This window comes from Rhea pennata, chromosome 4 (assembly GCF_028389875.1).
Source record: "Rhea pennata isolate bPtePen1 chromosome 4, bPtePen1.pri, whole genome shotgun sequence".
NCBI lineage: Eukaryota > Metazoa > Chordata > Aves > Rheiformes > Rheidae > Rhea > Rhea pennata.
The window spans coordinates 42,929,261-42,946,017 of NC_084666.1; the positions used below are offsets into that span (position 1 = coordinate 42,929,261).

The 16,757-nt window shown below is 36.9% G+C and overlaps 1 protein-coding gene across 1 annotated transcript; it reads right to left on the reverse strand.

Moving 5' to 3' along the window:
- Positions 1-342: 342 nt before the first annotated feature.
- Positions 343-13,891, reverse strand: TMA16 (translation machinery associated 16 homolog). Its single transcript, XM_062573808.1, is given in 8 exon segments — positions 343-448; positions 450-563; positions 1,768-1,810; positions 8,334-8,482; positions 9,545-9,629; positions 10,197-10,234; positions 12,503-12,615; positions 13,821-13,891. Coding segments are annotated over 8 exon segments (609 nt in total). The 5' UTR covers positions 13,824-13,891; the 3' UTR covers positions 343-384.
- Positions 13,892-16,757: the final 2,866 nt, after the last annotated feature.

Below are 16,757 nucleotides of genomic sequence, written 5' to 3' on the forward strand. Positions count from 1 at the left end.
CATTTGCACACTAAATGACATATATATTCTTGCCATTAACAGGAAAAAGTAAAGGTTTCCTACAAAAAAGTATTTCTAATAGCTTCCTGAAACATGAGTGCTCTATAGCCAGGGAAGAGGTAGTGCATTATTCAGGATTTCAAGATACAAACTATTATTTCTTTGTCAGCTTAGCAGCCTGCATCCTAAAGAGCAGATATAATGTGAGAGGTAAAAATGGAAGTAAGATTTTAGGTTTTATTTATATTCTCAAGTTTTACCTAATTGTTTGCTGAAAGTTTGCTCCCTAACACAGGTACACAGTGAGCTAATCAAAAATACAACTAGAAAAGCCTTTGCAAATGTAATTGGAAACACTAGCTTTATTCTTGTTTCTAGTGCTTATTAAAATAGGTTTCTTACAATTCCCTTCAGCTGTTTCAGTTTTTGAATCAGCTGGTGCTCATTAAACCATGTCTTCTGCTTCCACATCTGCCACCTCAGTGTGGCTGCAAGCAGCATCCTTAGCACAGAACTTTCTCATTTTAATGTTTGGCAGCTTCTTCAGATCACCATCCCATTCTCTTATAAAAAGAAAAAAAAAATAGATGTCATGATGGCATGGAAACAATTAGCAATATAAATTGCAAGAAAATACCAGAGTAAATTTACCTTTTCTCTAAAGATGCTAACTCAAGTGAGCCTGCTTTTCTAAATTATACCATCAATCCCATTGCAGCATGAATGATCAACATTTTCACCTGATCATGTACACTACAGCAGCTGTAATTTCTCTATAAAAAATTTAAGTGTTTTCAGATTTGACATTCTGAAAAAAAAGGTATGACTTACTTCATTCTCACAGATTATTTCTACCTTCAGTTACTTTAGGACAACTGATATAGGTTTCACAGACTAACCTCCTAGTCTTTCAAACAATGAAAAACCAGTTTGGCTAAGTTTCTTTATTTGGATGGTCAACCTCCAGAGCTAATATCACATGTATATTAGGCCTTTGCTATGATTTATGGTAACCATTAACATCTCATATAACTGATTGCAAGAATACACAAAGCATTAGTAAATTTTCATTCACATACTGAGTATATCACTTCGAAAGGCTGCATAAAGGCAGAAGGGATCTTTTAGATATCTTGTCAACTCTAGTACTCAGTTAATACAATACTTGCTTGATTACAGTACGTGCACTGGGAGATAAGGGCAAGGAGAGTATTTACCAATTATAAGATGCACATATTTGTTTTGGCTCTACCAACAGAGTATAACAAGAACATTTCCATCAGATGCCCCAGTAGAAGTAGTCAATTGTGTCAATTCGCAAACATAGAGCAACCAGAGGTCTCTGTCTTTTGACTTTGAACACTAACAGTGAATGTTAATATTTCATTGAAAATCAGCAGGCTGCTGAAGTTGACAATTTTAGATAAAAGAAATATATTCACTAAAAACATCCAAAAAATACTTAAGTTACAGAAATAGAATCATAACCATTAAAGCTTTCTAAAGCTTCTAATATTTTAATGATCATCTGTCTCCAGTCAGTGTTTAACCTGTAAGAGCTAAGAAAGGCCAAAAACAGCAGTAATGCCCTCCCCTCCCCCCCCCCCCCCCCAAAAAGAGCCAAAATACCATACTTAATCTGCTTTTTCAAAGACAGGGCAAGTAGTTCTTGATAGTTCTTACATAAATTATTTTTATTAAAAGGAGATTTATGCCAAATTCAGACAGATTCTGCACAATAATGAAGTGGCGATAATGAAAACTTACCTGAAAATTTTAAGATGCTTGCTGTTCACAATGTCTGGGATTTCTAATAATAGAAGTAAAATTAAATCCCATTAGATACCATCGAAGTCTCTTTTCAAAGTCAAAAATACGAACTAAAGGGCTGAACATATTATTTCAGAGACAGAAGCAAAGGAGAATGAGGATTCATATTAGAAAGGTCCAAGAAACAATACTTAAACAGAAAGACCTCTCAAAGTAAAGGAAGTGAGTTATATCTATGAATTGTTCCAGAATACAAACGTACCAGTTACTGAAAATCCAATTCTGACTAATAAGAGCATACTTTGTAACCTCTGAACTGACACTCCAAGAAATAGCAAAGCAATGTATGCATTTATAGTTCCCCTTTAAAAAAGTCCATTTGGAAAACTAGGAGAATAATTTATTATTTGTCTTAAAAGCACAACTAGCATGTTCAACCAAGATCAAGTTCTGACTATACTAGTTTTTAACAGACATTCATTCATCCATCCATCAAATAAGACAGTTCTGCTCTAGAGAACTACAAAGATACACAGCAGATAGAAGGTATGACAGGAAAGCTTATTTTAACCTAAATTTGCAGCCCTCATTGTAAATTAATGAGCACTGAGTGCTTCAAAAGTATTTTGCATTGCTTTTGGAAAAGAATTGCAAAGCACCTAAGTGACCACTGGAAGCAAGACAGATCAGTGGTAGAGCTGGGAACGTAACTCTCATAATCTGAATTAGAAAATGCAACAAATGCTTAAATACACTTCTGAAAATTTATCATGTAGCACAAGATTCAGAAAAAAAAATACATGCATGTATAACACAAACATTCAGGATAAGTACAGTCAGATCTCATGTGTTTAAATATAGCATATCCTTGGATTTTGTAAAACAATACTACTTCCTTCCACCAGCAATGAAAAAGTCTTCGATCTCTACAGAGCAGAGAATAGCTATTAGTAACAGTCAGTCTCATTCCAGTTCAATTATGGTTTCCATTTTTAACTATTTTTACTATAAACAATACTCTTACTACTTGGAAGCTAGCATTGCATGGTTGCTGAAATGCCTGGTAAATACTGCAATAAATGCAATTTAATATTTATATAGAATCTCACCTGTATCTTCTCATGAATTGATGATATTCTCACTTGTTCAGAAGTAAACATCATAGCTTTAAAGACTAAAAGTTTTTATAATGACAAGAGTTTTGCACTGAACCATCTTTACTACCTCTGGTAGCAAAAAAAGAAGGCAAACAGCTTATACAGAGAACTATAAGATAGATTTCTTCCCATCCCAGAGTAACCAACGCTGTTTCAACTAGCTGTGTAATCTATAAACCCATGCAGCATTTTATCTAGAGTATTTAAGCTGCTTTGCCTAGAGAAAGCAAAGGTCTGATTCCTCTGACTCATGTTTTAACATTTTTACTAATTTATGAACTTAGGCCTTAGGAGCCTTGAAACTTTTGCACAGCATGAAATCATTCATTACTGTCTATGACAAACTGAACAGATTTCACAAGCTGCAGATGTGTCAATAAGGAAGACTGCCATCTCTGTAAGATTAAATCTAATTTACTACTTCAGGTCTTAAAAATGTGACATTTCAAGTACTTTTTACACTGCCCTTAAGCCCTAAATATACTCGTTCTGGATATTTACAGAGGTGCTGCCTTTGTTTTTCCATCAATTTTCCAGAGTCTCACAGCAGTAAGCCAGATGGTAAGTGTAGGATTACAGATCATTTTGCTGTGACATAACACAGCACGATATCCATCATTTATCTTTGCAGCCAGATAGCCTTTACTATTCAAAAAAAAAAAAATGTTTTCCCTTACTTTGGGCTATGAAGTCACCTACTGAAGAATGATAAAACAGGCCTTGATACCAATTACTTAGATTCTGCATCCTGCTTTACAGCAAATAAATTCAGCAGATAACTCTGCTGCTGCTCACAGCAGCTAAGCTAAGGCAAAGAATTGTGGGTTTTTTCTGTTTTGGGTAGTTTCATTGTTTGTTTGTAAGTCTGCTGATTTCTTTGTTCTGATAGACAACAGTACTGACCGCAAGTCCACCCTTCCCAACTAAGAGCTGAAACAAAGCCACAGTCCCTGTTCCTTACACTCTTGTCCTCCGGCTCTTGCACTCTTGGCAGCACACTGCCAAGTGCTGAAGTGTCTTAGCTGCACCATGAAAGACCTGTTCGTCCCTTCTCTCAGCCATTTCACAAGGAGCAATGCCTACTCAGTTATCTCCTGCTTTAGGACAGGACTCAGTGATGTTAACACTGAATTTGGCAAAGGTGGTAGTGCACTAACTTGTGCCAACTGCCACAGAAATGGACTGAGATTCCTCTTTGCACCTGCTATCAAAGTTCTGAGCCAACGTATGGTTCAGCATTATTCTCAAAGAAACAAAGATTAAATTATGACTTTCAAATTAAGGTCTTTCAACTGCTTTTGGGGGGTTGAAAAAAGCTTGGAATGCTAATTACTTTAAATTAGGTTAGATTTTTTTCATGTAGGATATTTTAATATTTTTATTATGCATGGCTCATCCCTGGATCAAGAGAAAACAAGTGTTGGTGGCAGAGGACTTTGGGGAGCAGGGGGAAAACATATCCACAAGATCTGGAACTGAATTGCTCTTTTCCGCTTTGACAGTGGCAGAATTTTTAATCTCTTTTACATAATTTACGATATCTTATCCCTAAGAAACCACAAATTTGCAAGATTAGGAATAGAACTAGAAACTATAGTCCAGCAGAAATACAGTAATGATGTACTACTATACAGTAACTAATTTTTGTCATTATGCTGCAAAGTTGCATTAGGTCTATGTTTTCAGATTAGTAACATCCTTGTTTTACTCAGCAGTATATCCTTAGCATGCATGTGCTTCATGGTTTTTGCTGCTACTTGTGAACTTCTTAGTTTGCTTTAAAAATATTAAGGCACAGGAAGACGTTGTCTCAGCTGAAGATGGAAAAAGGACCTTTCTAACTGTTAGGATGGAGCAGCACTGAACCAGATTACTTATGATATCTTAAGATGAAAACTTCTGTCAGCAGTAGGTCAAGTAATCCTGCCTCTGTGCACAAGCCTGGACTAGGCTGATTCTAGACAAAAAAAGAGGGCGCAAGGAGCTGATGCTGGCTGGTATCAGAGCGCCCTTCTAGAGCTGTCTTGCAGCACATTCTGTGACAATTTGCTTCAATGCTCATCTTCTTCCAGAGTAATTTTTCATAGCAGTAATCATACAGCTCTCCCTAAGTATTAAGATTTGCGCAAGAGATGTACCCAAATTTCACATGGACTGAAACGTTACCGGCCTAAAACAGATTGTAAGCAACATAATCACATCCATTAGAACTGTCATGCAGAGAAACACCTGAACTCAGGTCAACAGATGGTATCAGAGGCTGAAGTTAAAAAGGGAAAAGGATGTTGGAAACTGTAGATGCTCTTTATTTAAAGAGCAATTCAGTTGCTTGATAGTGATTGTTACAGAAAACAGCAGCTAACAATACAGAACAATACACTAGTAGATATATTAGATGAAAGATGTATCATTTACAATTAAAATGAACTTTCTTACATCCTGAAACTTTAAGAATTAACTAATGAAATCAGTATACTTAGCTTTAAAAGTCATTTTCCCTAAGATTTACATTATGCTTCTGTAAGACCGTGGAAGGTAATTAAAAATCAAGTATAAAGAATGTAGGATTTTCAGATAAAGAAGTTATGACGCATTTCAGCTGAAAGCAGGCTGAGTTCCAAAGACATGTATGTCTTGTCAACTTCCAGGATTCCCTTTCAACAGCTTTACTATAAAGACCATTAAAAAAATGCAAATGACAATGTCGGGAAGAAAAATAGCAGGAAAATTAGTTTAGCTATCTTTAAGAAGTAAGGAAGTGACAAATAACTGCCAACATAACTCAGAAACCTCACAGACAAACAAGATGTTCCCTTACTGGTAATATTTTATTTTAAAAAATTGCTAAAATCTACTATGCATTTCCATAATAGTAAACAATCAGTAAAAATGTTAGCTAAAATTTCTATTTACATACGTCTGTTATACAAAAGACATGTAAGTTTTCTTCAATGCAGACAATTCCTATCATGCAGTCTCTTCAGTACAAATGTGCATGCATACAAGAAATAATCCAGTTCAAGAACAGAAAAAATTCTCAATATTAAGTCAGTTACAAGAGCTCCCCTCACAGAAGCTTCCAGTGATAATGAGCTAGAGCATAAAAGCAGTTTCCAGCTGATTTCCATTTATCCCCAATCTCTAATTACAGTATTTAGCAGCAACTATTTTCTGAATGAATAGCATGTCCTAGACAGAGAGCAAAACCTGCAGCAGCTGTGATAACAAATAATGAATGATTTGAGTGTGTATTTAATATGTGAAGTTGCACCATGCTCTCTGAATGCTTTACTTACTAATATTATAACAACTTCAAATTTTGCTTACGGTATTTCTACATTCTTCTTTATTTTTGTTGTGCTTGTGTATCTGATATCTTTTTATCTCGCCCTATTGTTTTTTTGTCAGTTTTTCCACAAAGCAATATAGAAAAACGGAAAAGCTAAAATTTAAAAGCAAAATCAGAAAGATTTGCTACAACTGAGCAGTTTTGTGACATTCATATTTCTTCCTGTGACTGTCCTCCACAATTCTAAGAAAACAAAGATGGATTTCTATCAGCATGAAGTCACACAGAATTCCTTTTCTATAGTGTATGAAAATAGAACCATACTTTTTTTTATTGATAAAATCCACTTGGAAGGAAGGGGGAAAAGAATACAATACAGCACAAATCTTGTTTTACTCCATATCCAAACTGCAAAGCAATACTGAGTCTAAATTTCTTCTATAATTCTTTTCACTATTAGCCACTCTGCCTTTGAATAATATTTTAGTATCAAAGCAAAGTTGGACATTTGGCTCTAACATACTCATTTTTTAAGAAAAATACAAATCAAATTTCAGTATTATTTTGTAGTTCATTGTTCTCAGCCACTTGCTTCTTTGTACTTTTGTTATTTCTTTTAGTTTCTCCCTCATTTCACCAGTTCACTGCTACATCTCCTCAACCCAGTTCCAGCTATCTAATTTTTCAGTCTTTTATTCCTCTCCCTCTCACAAGTAACTTGTATCTGCGTGCTCCAAAAAGGAGAATATAAGAGTTTAGGTTTTTGCTTTTTAAAGCAAACTATGTACCTGCAGAGGAAATTTTCAGCTCTAATGCTTGTGCTGTGGTTTTCACACAACTGCCCTCAGCTCTGTTCAACATTTCATTAGATACTCTCTTGGCATAGATGGCTACCCCCAAAGGAAAATAAATAGCAACAAAGAAGCCAACCAGAATATCTGTCATTTTGATTTTATTCACACTTGTGATGCTGACCAAGCACAAGCTAGATGTTTAAAATCCTCAAAGTGCTTTCAGCTTATCTGTATTTTTATTTAAATCTTCAGAGTATTCGAGGGTCTTTGATTAACAGGTAAGTGCCAGGCCTTCACACACACAGTGCTTTCTCTTCCTCAAATAACCTCCCCCAATCAAAGAAAGGGCACCCAAGAACAAGAGAAAACATGTTTTTCTAATTGCATGGCATTGTCATTTGTAAGCGCAGAGCAGAGTTTCAGTTGTGTCACAATCATTTCCTGCTGGACTCCATAAATTTTAAATGGGAAGAATTCCAGAAATATTCACACTTTGAAAATACTCCAGCACTACAATTTCTGCTGCAGTCACTCCCCCACCTGAAGAGGCAACCAGCACAACACAACTTCAATGGAACAAATTTTCTCTCTGCAGATCCTCTGGGCCCTTGAGTTTGTTAGGGCCATGATTTTCTCTTCTAGTTCATAAACCCTAAAGCCCACTCTCTCACGCTACGAAACTTTCAGAAGTTCCTCATACCTGTCGAGCACTTTGGTGTAAAGGGACAAGTCAGGCCAGAGGTTTATCCCTGGTAAGATTGCGTGTTACTGGAAGCACATTAAAGTAAGCTGAGTATAAAAAATTCATTGACACAAGTCCAGATAATGAAACCCACCTATAAAAGTAATTAATTTGTAGAGAATATTACGCTGTTTTTTTTCCACATGTTCAAATGAAGTCTTCATGCCAACACACATTAAAACATGCATGCCTATTAACATGAACATCCACTGAAATAAATTTTTAAGCTAAAAATACTTTTACAGAATGAAGGACCAAGCAAGCTGCTGTACAGGACTTTGAGACAGGTATATTAAATCTCACTTCAGTTTCAAAATATCTATACTATTGCCTGCACTGAAGCAGCAATACAAGCCAAGATGAGTAACTGCCAGAAAGTAAAGCAGAAATATATGGGTCAGACATTCACCATTTATCTTTCTTTCCCTCCCCCAACTCATCTGCAAAGCATTCCAGGAATTCCTAATAGTTTCTAAGGAGAGAAAAATAAAAGTAACACCTAGAAATTTCACTTATGTTCTAGCCTTATGAACAAGAGGCAAAGTTGTGACTGAAGGATTATTTCTAATGCTTTTACATACCTATTCCATAGCCTTCATAGAGTTGTCTTTCACGTTCTATGGTCTGCCTGATAACTGTTTCCCGAGAACCATGCTGTCTTCCTTGTCTACCTTTAATACTGTTTTGCAACTCAATCTGTTCCAATTCAGCATTAAATCGACACATATAACTGAAAGAAATGAAATGCATTTATGCTAGAAGTAGTCATACAAAACTTTTGTAAAACAGAACTACTTTGATAGTCTAAAAAGTTATTTTACCGATTATTTTCTGAATTTTAAGCAAGAGATACATTTCTCAGATTTGACATGTTATATTCATCTTCAAAATGGAAGCTCCATTCAGAACTTACGGAAGCAGTAGATGATCCGCATCTACAATTGTTTTTAATCTTCCTTTTTATTCAGAAAGTTGTATTCAGACTCCCACATTATCATAATTCACCTCTAGGAGACCACAGCATTAGATCTAAGTTTTCCTCACTTCTAAGTGCTGAACTTCACTATCTCAGCAGTAGTTTTTAAAGTAAAATTGTTCTTTGGCATATTTAATACATCATCTCCTAAATAGCCAACTGAATCAAAAAGAAAAAGTAAGTTTTTTATTGCCTTTGCAGTATCACTAAGGTTGACTAGCAGGTTATAGGTTTCATTAACAGTACAGGAAATATGCCAGGAGTTCTGAAAAGAAACTAATATGCACACTTGTGTAAGAATACATATCTATCATATGATTGGGCTAGTAGGTGAAAAATGGTAGCAGGCCATAGATACATATTTTCTACAGTACAGAAATACCAAAATTGGATTCCATACAAAGGTGTCACTTCTTGCCCTAAAAATAAGCCTACCCACGTACTGTTTAATTTTCTTAATAGAGAGAATTAAAGAAAAAAAGAGTAAGAAATAGAATGAAATGTATGCACTTAAGTTTCACTGAATAACCTGGTAAGTAAATTTATGCAATTATTGTTGTCTAAATCATTTGACGTCCTCCATATACAACAAAGCAGATATGCTTTACAAATGAAAACGACCTACTGCATCAAGTCGTGTGTCTGCATACATTTTTAATGCATAACTATCCTCAATCTTAACATAACTACTTAATATTTTTTATTAAAATTTTTTAAATTCTCCTCCAATTCACCATCATTTGAGAGAGCTTAGTTAAGAATATTATTTTCTAAAGACAAAACAAGCTTTTAATTTCATTTTTAAACTCGTCTTACTTTTCAATTAGTTCACCAACTTCCTTCTTTGTGTAGTCAGTCTTACTGGGGTCAAGGTGACTTTGAAACCATTTTATTTTTTCTCCTACAAGGATAAAGTGAACATTAATGATTATATTATCACACTAGCACAGATTAAAGTTTTTCAAATTTTTTGAAATAAACTCCCATTTTTCAAGATTTTTGAATACTGTCACAGAAATTTGGCTCACCAATTTGGTGCACATGAGATTAAAGGTATCCATAATAGAAACATTTCAGGCATCATTTCAGATCTATTTTATGTTTTCCTTTACCACAGCAAAAAGTTGTTACTCTACATATATCATTTTCTCTTACAAATGCTTAAGCATAAGCGTGGAAAAGAGTAGAATAAATATAGATATAGATGTATAAAATGGATGTTCTGTCTGTATTGCCCTGTTGCCATGTATGTTGCCAAAAATTAGGCTGTTCTCTGAGCCCCAAACTCAACTGTGCATAAGTAAATACATCAAGTATCTCAGCACTTCTACAAAGTCCATATTAAGATTATAGACACAGATTATAGAAAAAGAAACTCTGAATTATAACTGGAGTATCTATGAAGTTGGTAAAACAAATCCTGTGAAAGAGCTGAGTACTGTATTCAGCAATAGAAGTTGCCACTCACCAATAATACTTAGACGTAAAGCTTTCTCAGTCTTCAACCTAGCAAAAAAAAAAAAACAAAAAAAACAAAAAAACACAGAAACGTTAATCAAGAAGTAGTACTGTGTAAATAATTATCTTTATTTTCCTTCTCAAAAAAAATCATTCTGAGTTCACGACATAAGTCAAGATAAAATTTCAAACAGAAATATTTGCCAAATTGAGAACAACATACAGGAACCTGGAACAGGTCGTCCACAGAGGTTGTGGAGTCTCATTTTCTGGAGATATTCAAAACCCGCCTGGACACAATCCTATCTAAAGTGCTCTCAGTGACCTTGCTTGAGCAGGGGGGGTTGGACTAGATGATTGCCAGAGGTCCCTTCCAACCTCAACCAGTCTGTGATTCTGTGATTTAATAAGAAAACTGGTAAAAGATTATTTATTGTTTTATAAAGAATAAATACCAAAATTCAACACAGTTGAAAATTAACATGCTCCTTCATTAAATTCCTTTTATTCTGTAGAATTTAACCAGCATTTTGCAGTTAACTGAAGCAGCTCAAAGCATCTTTCTTGCTAAAGGAAAACCTTGAGTCTTTAGCTGTACACAACCTATTTTAGTATAAGAAACACTGGAAAAGACGACCAGATATCGCCTTACTGCACTTTTCATAAGGTATCACCTTCTTCCTCACTTATAAACAATATATATTAGTGACTGCTAGAAGACAGAGTAGTATAAAAGAAAGGTCAAGTTAAATGGGAGAGCATTATTCCAATGGGAATGCTTTGATTTAACTTCTTGCTGTTTTAGAGAAACGAAAGATAGTACTCTCACCAAGAACATGTCAGTACAGGTGCCCGTATCAGTATAATTATACCTACATAGACAAGCACTAAAGACTTGGTTGGAGGAGAGGGGGTGGTCAAGTCATAACAAATAATCAGTACCTCACTCCTTCACACAACAAGCTTTCTTATACTTGTTTTTCTAGTGATGAAGTCACAGATGTAAGGCCTAAGAATCAAGTACGATTCAGTTATCTTTTTGTGAGTAAGCTTTCTGAATGACAGTTATGAGGCAGAGAGTTAAGTGATGCAAATAATCAACCTAGCACTAAGAATAAAACCAAATCTTAGTTATGCCCAGAATCAGCAGGGAAAGCTTCTGGCACATTAGGAGACTGCCCAATCTGCAACACAGGCTGCTCAAACTCCTGCAGCAACTCTGCTGAGGCTACGTGATATGATACAGCTGTGCTACTAAAGGGTCCCTCCCCTGTAAGTGCAGCCTTACAAGTTTGCTTTGGATAAAGCTCTATGTTCAGCCTCAACAATATCAGTTGCAAGATCTGAGGAAATATTGTCATTTTCTGGCTTTCAAACGCAGCAGGAATTCTCTAAAATAACATCTTCAGATGTATGAAGATTTTGGTTTAGCTCACATGCTCCAACCACGTACTAGTATATTTTCATAAATAAATGCTTTAAAGCTACTTCAGAACGCTACTTTGGTAGCTTTGCCAAGCTGAGATAGAAAGGATATAAAAAAATCAGTGTTCCCCTGCTACCTTTTCCGAACTAGTTTAGTGATAGATAGAAATTCGCTATGAGAAGGAGAAGAAAAACCTTAAAGAAAACTAAATTTGTCATGGAAGAGCAAGAAATCAAAGAGGAATTATTCAGAAGTCTCTTCTTTAGGAAGGATAGCAAATGAGGTTTTCCAGTTTCTCTTTTTTGTCATCTCAGCACGAGCAGCTAGGTTCTTAGCAGGATTCTTAGTAAATCTTGGAGTAAAGTCAAACTAGATGATTAAGCTTCTCAGTCAAGTCAGTCTCTCTCTTTTAGTAGGGGGTTTCCCACAAGACACTGAAGCACTCTAACCATTTCCTGAACACCTATCAACATCTGAGGAGCTTAAATTTTTTCCCCTTCCTCTATTCCTTTTGCAGTGCAAAATACTTACGGCAATGTTAGATAGTAAGTGATCTTATATCAGTGGTACAATGTTATTCAGATTATGAAAAGCAAAATTTTATAGTAAGAAACCTAATTTGCAAAGATTACACCAAAACCAAAATCACGTAGCAGAGCTACATACTAGGTATAAGCTGATTTCACAAGTGTAAACCTGTCAGATTACATAGTCTAGCAGTTACACAGGCTTTTTTTTTTTTTCTGTTGTTATCTTAAGGTTGTATCAGCATAATAGTCCCCCCTACACTAGCCTAGGGGGGAAAAAACAACAAAAAACAAAAGCCTACTGTGATGCCATCCTTTGGTCTGCACACAGAATCGTGCACAGATTTTGCACAATCAACTCACTTTTCTTTCTTTTCCTGTTTGTGTGCTTCCCTTGCAAGTTGTGCAGCCTTTCTGCTGTAAGGGTGGATGACTTTCTTCTCTTGCTTTCCTCCTTTGCCTTTTAGTAATTTTGGCTGAAAAAAATAAAAAATGCTGTAAGACACTAAAGCTAAGCAAAACATGTTAAAACAAAGCTAGGAACAAGGACCATTATAAAGACTTAAAAGCTTGCGCATCAGTTTCTCAGAAAGCCCTTAATTTATAGCAGCTCTACCACCTAGATCTTGCCCTCCTCAGTAAGACAAAGAGCAACAAAGACTGCCAAAATTACTTAAACACAGTCCACACAGTAAAATGTAATGACTGGAAAACAAGAAGCGCTGTAAGAAACATAATGTAGGGGCTATTCCCAGAATACGCATCTTGTAGAACTCTCTGACTAGGAAACTAAGATTACCTCTTCTAATTACTTTGCAGTAGACACCCCCATTCAAGCTTCCATCTGCATGATGCACTGGGATTTCTCACAGAGGTCATATTTTATGCTGTACGGCATAACGTTATGTATCTCTCCCCTATCCCCCACATAAATATGCCCTCCCCACAGACCAACGGCATGTCTCACTAGACAGTAACCAGCAGCTTCTTCTCTAGCTGTTCACATTGCACAGAAAGCGAGCAGTAACCTGCGAATCTAAAGCACACTGCAGCACTAGTTTAAGCTATACTAGATTTTGGTTAAAAAAAAATGAACCAAACTGAAAGACCTTGTCAAAGAGTAGGCGACATAACCTCTGTAAAGTCTTTAACTGCATATCAAACCCTGCAAGCAAAGAGGCTAAACGTGCAGATGGGATCCAGGAAACACTGATCAATAAACTTGCTTTAGTACATCATATTACTGGTGTTACCACCAGTGTTTAGGATTGCATGAAAAAAAAAAGCTGCTAAACTTGAAGAATTACCCTGAACACCTAAAGAAACCTCAGAGGCATTTTACGCTAGATTCGTACGTTAACTTTGCTCCTTATTTCCTCTCCTTCAAGCTGGAAGCGCTAGCTAGCACGTATAGGCCCCCACTCCCTCGCTCACTCATTATGCTGCCGAAAAGGCCCCATTTGTACGCGTTATTTTAAAATCCTGTGAGGCTCTAGAAGACGAAAGCACCCACGAGCCGGGGAGGGGGCGGCGAAGGCTCGGGGAACGCAGGCTCAGCTTCGCCCTAACGCTAACGGCCCTAACGGCCGCCTTTCGGCGGCCGCCCCCCACTAACGTCGGCGGGAAGGGAAGGGAAGGGGGAAGGGGAACCGCGTGGGGAGCCCGTCGGCCCCGGACGCACCATGGCGAGCGCAGCCCCCGCACAGCCCCGTGCTCGTCCCCGCCGCCGCCGCCGCGGTGTCTCCGCGAAATGGCGCCGTGCGGCAGGCGCAGGCGGCGCGGCGGCAGTTCCGGGGGGGCGGCGCAGGCCGGGGAAAGCGGTGGAGCGCCGGGCCGCCGCGGCGGGAGCGGAGTAGATCTCGCTCGAAATGAGAAATTATGCTGAATTATTGAAATGGCTCCAGCCGAAAGCATTACTGCGAGAAACCAGCGGTGAAAACGCACCCCCGGATGGGGAGGGCGGGCAGGAGCTGAGTCAGGCCTGCGGTTGCACAGCCCCAGCGACACGCACCAAAACTCAACGCTCTTTGACTCCTTAACAGAGTCAAAACTCTGTTAAAGCACAGCGTCCTTCAAGCCCAGTTGTGAAGTAACGAGACACGTTTGTAAAGACAAGCACACCAAGAATATAAAAGTACAAAAATAGTGTGCTTTGAGCCAGAAGGACTCGAGAAGGAAAATGCGTCGAAGAAGGGCGACCACAGGGTTCGTTAAAGAATTCTTTGCAGGTGCTTGTTTTCACCACAGAGATGAGAGAAATCCCTAGAAATCCAGCTAGCCTGCCCTCTCCAGTGAGGGAGGAGTACAGTAAAAGTACATGGCAGGTGTTCATGGGGAGCCCCTTATATAAAGCTCTCAGGTGAAAACTAGCTGAGGAAATGAACACATTTAAGGAAGCCTCCACTGTGCCTGCCAGGCAAGGCTGAGTGGGTGCTCTAGTGTAGGTAGGTGCTTTGGCAGGTTATGAAGGGAGTGACTTCTGCCTTCCAAGCATTTGTGTAGGATGGACCATTTTAGTCAGGTGTGAATTAGATGCATCTGTGCTTCTCCCTTCCTTTCTTTCCTTGGTGGGGGGAGTCTTCCTATTAGACAAAACTGCATAATGATGAAGACAGAGATGAAACAAAGTAAGTGTGGTGACAACCATTAGCTTTGCAAGAAATAACATTGCCTTCTGTATATATACCTAGCTCAACTTATATTTAAAGCCAGGTCTCCTTGACCTGAATTTTTAATCCCTTTTCTACCTAAATAAGTTTAGACTTTTACTATGAAATAGCATAGGAATCTAATTAACAAACTAGAGCATAGTCCTATTTTAATACTGTTTAAATCTATATGGGGCTGGCAAGTGGGAGATCTCACTTGCAAATATGATTTAAAGTTGACAAAAGTCAGTTTTAGTTTCCTTGTGTATCTAGATGAACAAAAATGTTTTTGCCTGGAGACAGCTGCTTTAGAGCAAATGTCTCCATTCTGCTATGTGAATGTCAGCAGCTTTGCTTATGCTATGGAGCAAACTCTCCCAGCAGAATATGAGATAACACTTGATGTAGTTTCCTTCCACACTGCTTGCCTAATTTTTTGTCATAGAGATAGGATTACTACCTAACATAAATATTTAATTGGGACATTAAGAAAGAAACATAGGTTCTCTAGATACCTATTATATTTAATGGGCGTCTCCAGAAGCTTATTCAGCTGGTCTTTCTTCATTGATTATAATGAGACCCTTGAGTGATCATGCTTCTAATTTGATGACCTAGTTACAAACCTAAAACAATGCAATGGAAATGTGCATTGGTTTCTAGTCCAATTTTGTTCTTTAAATATAGTTTTTCTAATTATTGCTCTCTAGTGCTTTATTCTCACCATCTACAAAGGATCTGCAAAATGCTTTGATGTCTATGTAGCATAATTGCTCTGTAAGTTCTCCTAAATCATATATTTACAGTGTGTATGTGGACCAACATGAGAAACCAAATTTGGCATATTGATATCTAGATCTTAATTTTGTTGTTGTTAATTTCACTTATCCCATTGTAAATACATAAATCAAAATAGATAGCTACCTGGCTGAGATAATCTGTGCTACAATGTTCTGTATCAGTGAGGCAAAATAAAATGGTATAGGTTAAATATTCTTATGTCTAAAAGCAGAATTGTTAATAAATTCTGTAGGTAACTATGGAGTATCATATTAATTATTACAAAGCAATAGTTACAATACGGTACTTATGAGACAATAGCTGTGCAATTTTCAACAGCAAATCCCAATATAATGACAATACCATACAACAGATTTTTGTAATGCTGACATGTGAGAGTTGGATCAATTTCTTAATTCTCATGAAAATCTCATTTACAATATTATAGCTACATTAATTAGAATGAAGGAAGATTAAGATTATAATTATAGGACAAGCTTAGTTTAATAAATCAAACTTCCTGAGTTCCAGGGAATCGACTAAAGTTTAAAGCAGTTAACATTTGGGTTTAGAAGAGAAATGAGATTAATGAGCAAGAAAACCATAACATCAGTGAGAGAAAAGTTAGGTGTCAGACATAGCTTTGGCGGGATCTATCTTAATCAGAAATATATCTGTAATAGAACTTAAATTGACAAATGTAGAGTTTATTTATATTCCATGCTGTTAATAAGACTAATCAGTGAGATAAAAATAGAGAACTGCCAAGTTATGCTTGCAGTTGTTGGGTTTTTTAAGCTAACCTGTCTTATATTTGTGATTTGTTATCATATGCACTGTTATCTTAAAGAATGAAGGTTTTAGTGATATGATGGTAGGCATAAAAATAAATATACCACTTGCTTTAAGTTCTGTATTTTTGTTTTAGTTGCTATATATTTATTGCTAACTCATGCTGAATGATACGCTATTTGGAATGCAGAGTTCAGATCAGCTCCCAGCAGTGAGGATATAAATCAAACTGGTATGGTGTTGTTCCTGGCATTGTATGTATATAAATAAACTGTATAAGAATGACGAAGTCACTGAAAGTGAAACATAACCTGGTTTATCTTCAAGTGAACTCATAAATTAGAATACAGTAAGCTCAGCATTGTCATAGTTTACTGACTGAACTTGAGCAAACCTAA